General features: G+C 40.1%; 1 protein-coding gene across 6 annotated transcripts in view; it reads left to right on the forward strand.

Moving 5' to 3' along the window:
* Window positions 1-13,640, forward strand: part of VPS41 (VPS41 subunit of HOPS complex) — a 171,768-nt gene that overhangs the window by 69,757 nt on the left and 88,371 nt on the right. For all 6 annotated transcript variants that reach the window (XM_073332850.1, XM_073332853.1, XM_073332854.1 and 3 more), the window contains one exon: window positions 13,403-13,522. In XM_073332850.1, the coding sequence (XP_073188951.1) occupies window positions 13,403-13,522 (120 nt within the window). The remainder of the gene's footprint in view (window positions 1-13,402; window positions 13,523-13,640) is intronic.

The raw sequence follows: 13,640 nt of genomic DNA on the forward strand, positions 1-13,640 counted from the left end.
CATAATCATACCGGTGGGGCAGATCGCATGCCCTGTGTATGGTCATGCTGCTAGCCAAGGGCATAAATGAGTGAATTGTCCTGAACACTCTCAGTTCCTTCTCACTATCTGCGGACGGTAGTTGGAGCATGTGTCCTTGTTGTACTCTTTCCCGTTTTGCCTTTAGATAAAATGTTTCTAGATTTTGTTGTTGTATTGGTACTCATTTTAGGAACATTTTTGTTTCATTTTGTTTGAGCTTTAAGCTTGAACTGGGGCATGCCTAAGACCCCGGGTTTTAAGCTCTGTTCTGAATGTAACAAATCTGTACCTGTCAGTGATCCTCACTCCCGCTGTTTTAAGTGTCTGGAGAAGGACCTGTGAGGCATAAGTGCCCTATCTGTAGGAGGGGTTAAGGACTAAGAAGTGGAGGGACATTTGACTAACACATCCTACTGAAGGCAGGTTGGTGCCCATCCTTGGCACCTAGGTGTTGGTACACAGGGGTTCAGACTCTACTCCATCTCTGAGCATACCACCAGGTTTGGTGACATCTCTGTGTTGTTGAGAAGATACGATTCTCTGTCTCTGTTACCGCACAAGCAGCAGCAGTAGTTGAACGCTTCAACCTCTTCTAACCAGAAGAGGCCCTCTTCTAACCAGAAGAGGCCCTCTTCTTTGAATGCTAAGCCTCTGACAGAATCAGACAAGAAGATTGATACCAAGTTTTGAGCTAAGCCAACTCCAGATAGGTGCTCCCTGGTACCACATTCATTGTCTATGATGTAGAATCATTCATTCCACTGCTACATGAGATACTGTGGAGACTGACTCCATTGCTGGGACCTCCTGTGGCAGGGGTTCTCAGCCTTTTTCTTTCTGAGGCCCCCCCATCCCCACCCCGCAACATGCTATAAAAACTCCACGGCCCGCCTGGTCCACAACAACTCTTTTTCTGCATATCCAGTAGATTAAAAGTCATGGCTGGCATTAGGGAATAGCAAGCAGGGCAATTGTCTGGGGCTCCATGCCACAGGTGGCCCACAAAGCTAAGTTGCTCAAGCTTTGGCTTCAGCCCAGGGCAGTGGGGCTTGGGCTTCAGCTCTAGGCCCCAGTGAGTCTACCACCAGCCCTGCTCTCTCGTTTATTTTGGCGGACACCCTGAAACCTGCTTGCGCGCCCCCCCCCCCCCCCCCCCGCTCACCATGGGCCCTGGACCCCTGGTTGAGAACCACTGTCCTGTGGCATCAATGTCATCTATAATGCATCTTAAATTCTCTGTACCAAAGATGCCTGAGACATTTGCGGCAGTCAGGGGCTTCCTTTGCCTATCATTTATGGACTCACCACTAATGCAGGATGAGGTTCAGGGACCAACAATTCCTGCTATCTGAGCCCTGGTCCCAGGATCATCCTCTGCACCTATTCACTCAGTGCTGTTATAAACTGGGCACTTGTTGGTGTTTTGGGGGACCAGATGCTCTTAGAATCATAGAATATCAGGGTTGGAAGGGACCCCAGAAGGTCATCTAGTCCAACCCCCTGCTCGAAGCAGGACCAATTCCCAGTTAAATCATCCCAGCCAGGGCTTTGTCAAGCCTGACCTTAAAAACTTCTAAGGAAGGAGATTCTACCACCTCCCTAGGTAACGCATTCCAGTGTTTCACCACCCTCTTAATGAAAAAGTTTTTCCTAATATCCAATCTAAACCTCCCCCACTGCAACTTGAGACCATTACTCCTCGTTCTGTCATCTGCTACCATTGAGAACAGTCTAGAGCCATCCTCTTTGGAACCCCCTTTCAGGTAGTTGAAAGCAGCTATCAAATCCCCCCTCATTCTTCTCTTCTGCAGGCTAAACAATCCCAGCTCCCTCAGCCTCTCCTCATAAGTCATGTGTTCCAGACCCCTAATCATTTTTGTTGCCCTTCGCTGGACTCTCTCCAATTTATCCACATCCTTCTTGTAGTGTGGGGCCCAAAACTGGACACAGTACTCCAGATGAGGCCTCACCAACTCTTCAGTGCAACAGGGCAGACATTTGGTACCTTCAACAGCAAAGCCACCAGTGCTTCCTGCAATACCATCTAATTCCTGTCAGACCAGGTCCTGGTCTTCTGCTACTCTCCCCAGAGCCACACCACCTTGTCCTTCAGACTGTTTACTACTTAGAATCAAAGATGGCATCTTACATTCATTACAGAAGGTTTTATGCTTCTCCCCATTCATCCTTGCATAAGTCAAGTTCTCAGCACAGTCATTTGTCATAGAAGCAGGTTCAGGGAGACGATGTCTTGAGGCTGGGCTCTGGTATCATATGAGGTACAACAGTGGCCAGGTTCCCCCACACCCTCTTAAATCCTCTTCTCCTAGCAGCTGCACTTCTAAGTCAAAGTCACTGTCAAGGCACGTGGTATGTGTCCTGGTACTCCGCAAGCAACGAACCTTATTCCTCCTGTGCCTGCCCCTTCTGGTACAGAGGTTCAGTGGTCAACAGAACAGATTAATGCAGATTAAGGAAGCTCAACACTTCCTTAGCTTCCCTGCATGAGGTCATCATCTCTGAATCATCCTTCCCAATTCCTCATGACTATAAGACATATCAGGAACTTTAAGTAGGGTAGCCACGTCCCTGGGTTTACAGGTGAAACAAGTTCAGGATAATTCACACAAGTTAGTGGATATTCTGCATACTGCAGGACCTGCTACAGTGGCTTTACCTATTAGAAGGTCATCTTGGAGCCTTACAAAAACCTTTGGCAAACTTCCTCCTCTCTGATGCCCACTGCTAAAAGGACTGAGAAAAGATATCCGTTTCCTTCCCAGAAGCATGGGTGTTTTTATTTGCAACCAATCTGAGGGCCTCTGGTAATGACTGCTGTGAATGAAAAGGTGAAATGGGGATGACCTATATCTGCTCCCAAATACAAAGATGCAAAGAAATTGGATTTGTTTGGGAGAAAGATGTATTCTTCATCAGGATTGCAGTTTAAAATTGCAAACCATCAAGCTTTGTTGGCTCACTTTGACTACTCTAACTGGGCTTCCATCTTGAAATTTATGGTCAAATTGCCAGATGATGCTAAAGTGGAGTCCAGAATACTGCTGACTCTTGGTTGCTCAGTGGCTAACTCCCCAGGAAGCTGTTTCCTTGAAGTTTAGAATGTTCTCTTAACTAGCATGAATGCTTAGCTTAGAAAATGGAGGAGGTTCTCTGTGATCTCAGTAGAAAAGTAACTCTCCTTCACAGGCTCCCATACAGTGTATTCTGGTCTACCTGCTTCATCTGAAGGAAAAAAGAACTCTGCCAGTTCCCTGAAAGTTAATCTGGCAGCTTTCTCAGCATTTCATCCTCCTATAGAAGGAAGGTCTGTTTTTTCCAGCCCTATGACTGTTAGATTCTTAAAAGGATTGGACAGGCTCTTCCTTCCTATAAAAGACCATACCATCCCAGGATCTAAATTTGGTACTGGAGTTTTAATGGGGCCCCCTTTTTTAAGCTTTTAGATACTTGCACCATTTTTCATGTCTCAAAGAACGTGGCATTCCCAGTGGCTATTATTTTGGCCAGGAGCAGCAGAATTTCCAGCTTTGGTTGCATATACGGTTTTTAAAAATAAAAATACAGTTAGTTTGTGTCCACACCCTACATTTCTCACTAAAGTAGTGTTTGACTTTTCATCCAAATCAGCCTATATAGTTACTAACTTTTTTTTCCCCTGAAACCTCACTCTCATAAAGAGGAGTAAAAATGCCATACTTTGGATGTCCAGAGGGCATTAGCCTTTTAACAGGTCAGGATTAAGCAGTTTCAAGTGTCTCCATAACCATTTGTCTCCTTTGCTGACAGGATGAAGGGACAACCGATCGCTGTGTGGAGGCTCAACTATATCCATCTGGGTTATCTGGCTAAGGTTCTACCGCCTCAAAGAGTTTTAGCACACTTTACGAGAGCACAAGCAGCCTTGACTGCTTTCTTATGTCACATACTCCTTCGTGACATTTTCAGGGCTGTGACTTGTTTCTTTGTTCATACCTTCACCACTCATTATGTTCTGTCCCAGGCCTCAAGGGATGATGCTAGATTTAGGAGAGTGGTCCTTGTTTATGTAGACTCTGATACCTTCCTCCATGTGGAACTGCTTGTGAGTCACCTGATGTGGAATGGACATGTGCAAGCACTCAAAGAAGAAAAAAGTTACATAACTATTCGATAACGGTTGTGCTTTGAGATGTTGCATGACCCCTCCATGACCCACTCTCCTTCCCCTCTATGCTGGAGTCTCAAAAAATACAGGTTTTGGGTGTGAAGGAAATGGAGGGTGGGGTCAAGGTGGCTCCATCTCTTTATACCCTCAGCTAGCAACACAAATGTGCACAGGGTGCATGCACCGCCTGATGGATACCACTATGAGAAAAAGACCTCTGGCTTTGGGTCCTCTGGCATACACACACCTAAAGTAGAATGGACATATGCAACATATCTTGAAAAACAACAGTTATTGAACAAATATGTAATTATTTTGTTTGTTTTTTCCTTGAATGTTTTGCTTGCATTGGTCTATCCCACTATATACTATTTTAGTAGCGTTTGCGGCCCCTAGTCTAGAAAGCACTTAAACATGCGTTTTATTGCATCCCCTTTTGTTAATTTTAATATACCTGCTTTAGTGTTGCACTTAATACCCTGAATCAGGGCCTATGTTTATTAATTACCTCCTCCTCAATGCTATTTGCTTTGAGACAAATCAGTCCTTCATAAAGGATATGGCTTATAATATCTCATAATGTCCAAGGAGCTGCTATTATCCATTATGTGAATATTGTGGCCAAATTATAGACATGAAAAAACATCTAAGGGCTTGGCTACACTTGCAAGTTAGAGCACGTTAAATCAGCCCTGGGCACCCTAACTCAGAGGTGTTCACACTGGCAACGCACTTAGAGCGCCTGGACTCTGCAGCTGGAGCACTCCTGGATATCCGCCTCCATGAGAAGCATAGAGCTTGCTGTGCCCGGGCTGGAGCACCGGGGTGTCAGTGTGGGTGACGTGTTGCATTACTGCACTGTGATTGGCCTCCGGAAACGTCCCATAATTCCTTGAAGTCAAGTGGCCACTCTGGTCAATGTTTTGAACTGGGCTGCAGGCATGCGGATATTCCCTTTCAAAGCTCCGTTTCTGGCAGCCGGGACACAAAGCAAACCATTACTGTGGAATGCTCCTGCTGCAGAGGCAGGCATTTGTGTGAGAGAGAGAGGGAGGGGTAGGGGTGGGGGCTGATTTCGGGGTTTCCTCCTTCCCCCCCGCTGCTGTCTGAACTTACAAGACAGCATGCTGACACACTCTGCCCCCCAAAACATAGTCTCTCCCCCCACATACACACAACACACTCCCTGTCACACTCCACCCATCCATTTGAAAAGCATGCTGCAGCCACTTGCACACTGGGATAGCTACCACAATGCACTGCTCTCTGTGGCGTTGCAAGAGCTGCTAATGTGGCCAGGCCACTGCGCTTGCAGCGAACAGTGTGAACATATGCTAGTGCTTTCCCTGCTGCTGTCTCTGAGGGCTGGTTTAACTCCCGGCGCTCTACATCTGCAAGTGTAGCCATAGCCTAAGTAGTGTGCTGGGTGTAAGGGTATATAATTATAAAATCTTGATCCCAGCATTGAGTGGATCTTCGGAATCTGTGTGGTTCTGTGGGTGAATATATTTTAAAAACACCATTGTACTCAATAAACAACAATGGCTCCTTTAGGAGCCATTAAAGTGATCAGACATTGAAAAAATTTATTTATGTTGTACAAGCTCTGCAAAGCTACTAAACTTAATATGTTCTGTAGACACTTCAGAGGTTTTTAAAAGAAAAAACATTGTGCTGTGGTCAAATTAAAATGCAAAAACAACCTTTTACTTACACAAATTGTAAAATATATATAATATATATCCTGCACTGTTAAATCCATTCGTCTGAATAAGAAATGCAAAATTATTGAAAATGTGGATAAAATAATTGCCCTATATTGTCGGCCAGGACCAGCTTTTTAGAAATAAATGTTTTTTCTTCTCCTGAAAAGAGTAGGTGTATTATGGAAGTGCACTGATACGAGCTCAACTAGAGGCAATGGCTACGGTACTAAATACATTGTCCTTTCTTAACTCTGCAATTAAGTACAGTACCATTTTGAATGGAGCACTTGGCAGATGATGGTAACCCTGAAATAATAATAATAATAATAATAATAATTAATAATATATTGTAAATAACAGGGCATCCCTGGCCAGAGCAGGCAGTAGAGTTTCAAGGCATGGGGAAGAGACAAATACTGTGCTATTGGAGGCAGTAAACTTCTGCCTGAAAAAAAGGTCTAATCTTTAAAAATAACAGGGTGAAAGCTAGCTAATGAGGGTGGTAAAGCTGAAATAAAGGTATTCTTCACTTCACCCTTAGAATGCTGGCATTTACTAACCTATTGGTTAGGTGAACAAAACAAGTATCCCCTGTATTTGGAGCATTACAGGCAAAATGAACTGGGAAGGAAGATAAAAGATATGTAAGTTCCAAAATCAAGTTATTGGATATTATCTCTTGTTCAAAGATACTTTAAATAGCTCTGCTCTTCTGAACTCTTTCTCTTGGTAAAGCCATTGATGACACTTTACACTTCGTGCTTTGACCAATATCAAAAAGTGATTAGTGAAGGCACTTTTCAGGATATTGCTAGGATATTGGTTAGTTACTGATGCCTTCCACTGTTACACGGGATCAATTTAGGTATGTTTGTTAATTAAGATTTTGTGGGCCTATCTTACTAGATGGTGTGGACACTTAGCACATTCCAGCTGATGCTCAAGCCTCTTGAAATCAGTAAGAAATAAGGGTGTTCATCACCTCATAGGATCAGGCACTTAATTCTAGGGCTTACATTTTTCAGAGTGACTAGCGATTTTGAGTGCCACAATTTTTGGGTGCCCAACAGGAAACACCTTTTAAAGGAATGTAATTTTTAGGCTAAGGGTGCTGAGTTCTTTCTGGAAATGAAAATCTTTCTTAGGATGTCTTAAGTTGAGCACTCAAAATTGCTAGTCACTTTTTAAAAAATTAGGCATAGATTTCTGTTGTTAGAGAGGCTGGAGGTACAAGGAATAATTTTCAAACATGGATGTCCCCAATACATTTTCTAAGCATATATGTATGATATAGTATTTTTTAAAGAGCATCTAATTTAGGTGCCCAAGTTTGAACACTAGGCCCTTTATCTTGCATGTCGTAACAATAGCGAAAAGTCTTTGGCATATTGGCAAACTCTTAGTTTAAACCCCTAAACTAATTTTTTCAGTACTAGAATTCCAGGGCAGCATTCATAGTCTCCACTGCTTGACACATCACAAACAAGTTATTCTAAATTCTGTTTCACTTCCAATTTATGGCAATCTCTAATACAGAAATAGAATAGAGATCTTGAACAATTCACAGATGGGAAGGGAGAAATAGCATTCTTCTCATAAAGCTGCAGCTGCTGCTACCAGCATAGCAGTGAAATTTGTATGTTAAAGTCAGGTCTGCCACAGAATGTCTCAGTTTTTTTTATTTTTAATTGTCTGATTTTTTTTTTTTTAGTGTCAGCAGATGCAGTTTAACTTTGCTTTTTGAGTGAGCAGATGACCTTTACCTCTGAACCCTACAATATGTACTTCATAATCGCTGGCTGGACTACTTTGACAAATTATTAAATTGTCAGGATGCTGTTTGCAGCAGAGTCCATTTTTAGAAACCAGATAGTCAGCTGTTTGGCATTGCGTTGTGTAGAAGAAGAGTGCCAGACAAGAAAGGCAGATTGCTTTGTAAGCTGTAAAATGTCAGTCAGTAAATACTGAGAGGTCCAGTTTAAGTGAAGTGAAGTAAGAGCAAGTACTATGGCAATCTGTGTCCAGGCATTGGGTAATTTACCTTAAACAGGGTACAGGCTGAAGCATTCGCCAAGCCAAAGTAATTTCTAGCTATGACTTGCTCACAAGGATGTAGGATGTTTTGAATATACTTGATATATGTAGTGATATTCTTTAGATGAGTGCTCTAATAGTAGTGATGTCTTCTTCACTTAGTAAACAGATAGTCTAATACGTATATGTCACCTGATGGGCTTTTTCCCCCAGTCAACACCATATGCATCTTGTTCAGTCAGAGAGAGAGAATTAGAATTCACTTGTGTAGTATATGGAAGTAAATCATATTTATAATCCATATATTTGTGTGTAGAAACATACAGTGTATGTATATAAAAATATTTAACAGCTGTACCTGAGATCTAAACATAAAGTATCAAAATACATGAAGTGTAGAAAGGTATACATACGTTTAACAGGATAATTAACTTCTTAGTATGGGAAGTTTGGATTTTCAGGTTAAATCATGCTGTTGGCAGTTTGTGTGCCGGTGATCAGCAGAATCCATCAGTTAAAACAGTTAAGATTTAATCCAATAGAAATAGTCTCCCTGAATCCTCCTGGGTTTGAAGCTATGGAATTTATTCACAGTTATGTTGTTGTTAGTTATAGTTTATTTGGGAGAAACGGCCCTCTATTTATTGGCCACAGCCTCTGCTGCCTTCTTTGAATCCACCCACCTCATTGCCATTTGTAACAGGAGTATTTATTTGCACTATACATATATATAACATTGACTAATTCTGCATTCCTGGCTAAATACAAATCTTAATGTACAGTATTAGGTTGGGTTAGTAACGTGTATCTGTACCTTGGGTTTGTCACTTAACCTCTCTGATTTGATACGGAAAAAAAAAATGGGCACGTTGCTTCCCCACATCCACTGCAGTAGTGTCCAATATCATGTGCAAATGTTAAAACTCTTCAGTATCTTCAAGGAGAAATAACTACACGTTATTTTTATGTGATCTAGATACAGGTAATATCCCACATTTTGCATGTAGAAATTAGCTGTAAAGAACAATTTGTTCCCTTTGAAACTTTTGATTTTTGTGTGGAAAGAGTGTTTTTCATTTCATTGTTGTGAAAATAGTATTTGGTAGCTGGAAAAAATCAGTTTAAATTTCATCCCATTGACACTGCTGTTGCTGTAGTCTTTGGTATCTTTATTCAGATGATTGAGGATTCCTATTCATAGTTTAAAGACTGAGGTTACATGTAATTAGGATTAGTGCTAATTGCATGACAGGCTCCATTAGGTCAAAACACAAGTCTATTCTCTTTAGTGGCTGCACTCCACAGAAGAGTTCTGAGCTCTCTCCAAGAAGGCTGATATATTAATAGTGCAAGATCCGCAGAGTGGTGTTCAATAATCCAGTTGAATTACATTGACTCAGTTTTAACATCAACAAGTCCTCTGCTCAATCCCGTTGAACAAGCTACCAACGAATACGTTTCAGCAGGCTTCTCTTACTGTTGCCACAGTTAGAAGTGCAGGGGTTGACTATAGGCATGTGTGTGCTTATTCAACATTTAGAAAATTCCTGAGGAGTCTTTCATTAAAACACCATAAAACAAATAAAGTGGTGAGAAACCAAGAAGATTCCAATGTGGCAAAGCTTTGCCCACCCCTTCTCTGTAATAGTGAGGAATTTGGGTCAAGGCCTGTATCTAGTGTGATAATGGCAGAGAAGGTTTAGGTTGGTTTGTTTTATTGCAGCCATATTATAATATGATACATTATACAAGCAGGAGATATTGGGATATGCATCTTAAACACTGCTATACTGTAACAAAGAACTGGAGAGATCTATCAGTACAAAACAGAGAGAAGAATGAAGGATATTGTAGAGAATGCAAGGAAGTGATTTTGCTACTGTTGCTGAAAAATAAATACTGACAGTGCCAGCTGCCAGAAAGTGGATTTATGGGAAGTAAAGCCCTAAAATACCTTCCCCAACCAGAAGGAGAGAGGACAGGGGAAACCCTGTCTTGGAAACTTTTTTTTTCTCTCTACGTACATAGCTCCCATTGAGTTTAAATTGTTTTTGGTTTTGTGATGATGACAATTCAATATTATAGCTGTGTGGAAAATGAACTAAATAAATTAACCAACTGTTTTTAAGAGAAATATGCTCAATGGATTACAAACTTCTAAAATGCTTTGTAGAACATTCATGTTCAGTGAGTCTCAAGGTGGCTGTATTGTGAGGAAAAGAGAAATAGATTTTATTAAATGTCAGTAAAATAGTGTGTATAGTTTTATTGCAGTTAAATTAGTATAACATTTTTGAGAGAAGAATGTTGTCTTATTGAAGCCACTAGATTAGGAGTTCTTTCTGTTGGCACCAGTATTAGTTACTGTTGCACTTTTGGAAATGGAAGGCTGACCTTGTGATTAGGACACTGGTTTGAGATTTAGGAGACTGGGTTCAACTCCCTCCTCTGCTACAGACTCCCTATGTGACGTGGAACAAGTCACTTAATCTCTGGCCCCAGTTCAGGGAAACTCCATACTTATGTGCTGTCCTGTATGGGGACGTTTTCCTCAGTGGGGTCTCTGTTTCTTCATCTGCAAAATGGGGTTAGCAATTCTTCTTTTCTCCCAGCCTTTGTCTGTGTCAACTCTGATCCGGCAAACACTTGTTTTGCATTTCATGGGGAAACTATTTATGTGCGTAAAGGTAGGCACATGTGTAAGTGTTTGGGGCTTACACCTATAAATTATTCAGGGCAGGGGTTGTCTGTTGTGGTGGGGTGAGATTTCAAAACAGCAATACGGCACAATATGTAGATGTTTCTTCCCCCGACTCCCCCCACAAAAATATTCTTCACTATAGGCAGGTGGGTTTACACAGGTATTAAGAATCCATAAAGGACATTGTCTACCATAATATAATAATTCTAAATTGGTGTGTATTGTGGGTCTAAATAATGTAACATTGCCTATCCTATATAATGCTTTAGGAAACAGTTGACATTCAAATAGAATTTAGTTGAACTTCAAAGCTATCTTTAATACTTTTTCTACTAAATTTATATTATTGAGGAAAGTTTAGCACCATTTAAATGAACCAGTGTAAGCAAAAATTTTCACATTTATTTTGGAAATCTTAAATTTCTCAAGTATTAATTTAAGGCCTAATTTTCAGAGGTGCTGGGTACCCACGATTTGCTTGGAGTTGAGGGGTTCTCAGAACCACTGGAAATCATTTGTTATAATGGCTATCAGTTCTTTGCTGCTGTTTTAATTTAATTCCTTGTTACAAACCTCATCTTTTTTTCCAGTGTGTTTGGCCAACAATAGGTAACATATAGGACCAAACAGTGGGATGTATGCTTTCTTAAACCCTGATTTGGGCATATTTTTGTAAATATATTCAGTTTGTTCTTATTCAGCAGCTTGTATATGTAAATATCATACATTCTGAAAGTGCCAGGAATTTATCCTGAACGAATAAACACTTGAAAACTTGTACCAAAAGTACACGCGTTTACTGTTAATTGTTCATTATTCTCTAATCTTAAAAGTTTGTCACTCACTGTGGGAGCCTTAACAAAACCACGTATAATAGAGAGGTTTAAAAGTGTTTTTCCAAGGGAACTCAGTGAACACTTATGAATAACAAATATATTTTCAATGATCACAATCTGCTCACAAAGAGAAAGGGGTTAAATTTGCAATCAATATTGTTCACTATAAATGTAGCCACTTTTAATATTGGTGTGAATAATAAAGTTAACACTTCTTTCTAGTTAAGTAAATATCACACATTTGAAGTACTTTAACTTAAAAGAATTAAAACAAACACTTGAAGAATAACTTTATTTTTTTTCCATCAAGCCTTTCTTTAATATTATGTAAATTAGCAAAAATCATTTCCAATTCTATGTAGCCACCAATAGGAACAATTTCTAAGTTCCCTGTATTAAAGTTCTCTTGTCATTATTTTTCAGTTCAGCTTAATTTTATATTAAAGCAAACAAGCCAAATGATTCATACCACTTAAAGTTCTTTTGTTTGTGACTTGTTTATAGATTATATGAACAAAGAAACAATTATCCATAGACATTGACAGGTGTTACTGAAATCATCTCATTTTGATGGGGGAGAAATTGCAAAGCGTGTGTTAAGTTAGAAAGTGTTCTCTCTGCAGTGCATTTGACATGTAAAACTTGCTGATAAAACTTCCATTTTCTGCCTCCAGTTAAACTTTTTCTGGGAATATCTGTCTTTTGGTGCCATCTTGTGGTCATACAAAAGACATGCAATCTGTATAGCTGTCACCTGAAGCCTTGTTTATAATAAGTGTGTTTTTTAAACAATCATCTCTGATCATCCAAATCATTTATGCATTTAGAGAAAAAAATGTTCCATCTGTAGGCAAGTTTGTCTGTAATAGTTTCTTGCATTTGAATTGTTTCCTTGGTATCTTAATATCTTGGTATCAATACATGCATAAGTGGTTTCAGGGAATAACTTTACACATGAGTAGTCCGGTTATATGCACATGAGCTACTCATTGAAGTAGTTGAGTTACTCATGTGGATAAGTGTTGGCAGGATTGGGGCCTTCAACTGTAAGCTTTCCAGGGCAGGGGCTTTGGCTTTTTCATGTGTTGCTAATAAGCTGACCGCACCCCAGAAATGTTAATACCATATTAAATAAAAATGTGTTGGAAGTACACTGGAATGGATTAACACTTGGTTTGTCCTGGAAACAATCTTCATTTAGTTAACCATTATTTCTCTTTTGCTGTGAAGTACTTACCAGTTTCAGAAATTATTTAAAATTACTGTATATGGTTTTTAAATATAATAGAAACCTTTCTTATAGGCAGAAGGCAGGGTTCCTGTCCCAAAGAGTTTGCAATCTAATCTGCATGGGTGGCCTCTTATGCCTATGTAGAGCCCCCATTGAAATAAAGGTGGTTCTGCATGGCTGTAAGGGATCCGATCGTGGGATTGGAGCCTACATATCATGGCTTGATTGGTGCTAGTTATGCCGTACATGCAGAAAGCTATGTCTAATCTCCTATTACGTGAAAGGAGCAGTGGTCCCATGGTTAAATTGATGGACTGGAGTCAGAAGATCTGGATTCTATTCTCAGTTTTCTCGCTTACCTGCAGCCACGTGAGCAAATCACTTCACATCCCTCTGTGGCTTGGTTTCCCCACCTTTATAATGTGTGTAATTATGCCCTCCTTTTCAAAGCCATTTCATAAGTGCCATATAAGAGCTTATTATTATTGTTAATGTAGATTTAATTCTGAAATAATAAATGTATTGCTTTGACATTGGAAACTATTTAAAATATTTGACCTTATTGCTTCTCTTTTTGTTTGGTTGGATGACACTTTTTTCTTTTTCAATTCAAACACAAAGATTAGAAATACTTACTAATCAAAAAAAGTTTTATTTTATATATAGCAGTACTTCACAGAACTATGCTTTTGTTACACTCCTCCACAGTTGCTATTATATGAGAAGACTTGGATGAACAGATGGAAGCCTTCTGTTTTACACGAAGGAGAAGGAAACATAAGAAATGTAAAATGGAGAGGACACTTAATTGCTTGGGCCAATAATATGGTAAGTATTTACTATTGTATCTTGCCATCTCTGGTAAATATACATGGAAAGTTACCTGGTATTGTTGCATCAAATTTGGCCGATACTTGAAGCATTTTAAAGTGTCAGTTTGTCAGAA

Source organism: Lepidochelys kempii, chromosome 2 (genome assembly GCF_965140265.1).
Source record: "Lepidochelys kempii isolate rLepKem1 chromosome 2, rLepKem1.hap2, whole genome shotgun sequence".
Taxonomy (NCBI): Eukaryota; Metazoa; Chordata; order Testudines; family Cheloniidae; genus Lepidochelys; species Lepidochelys kempii.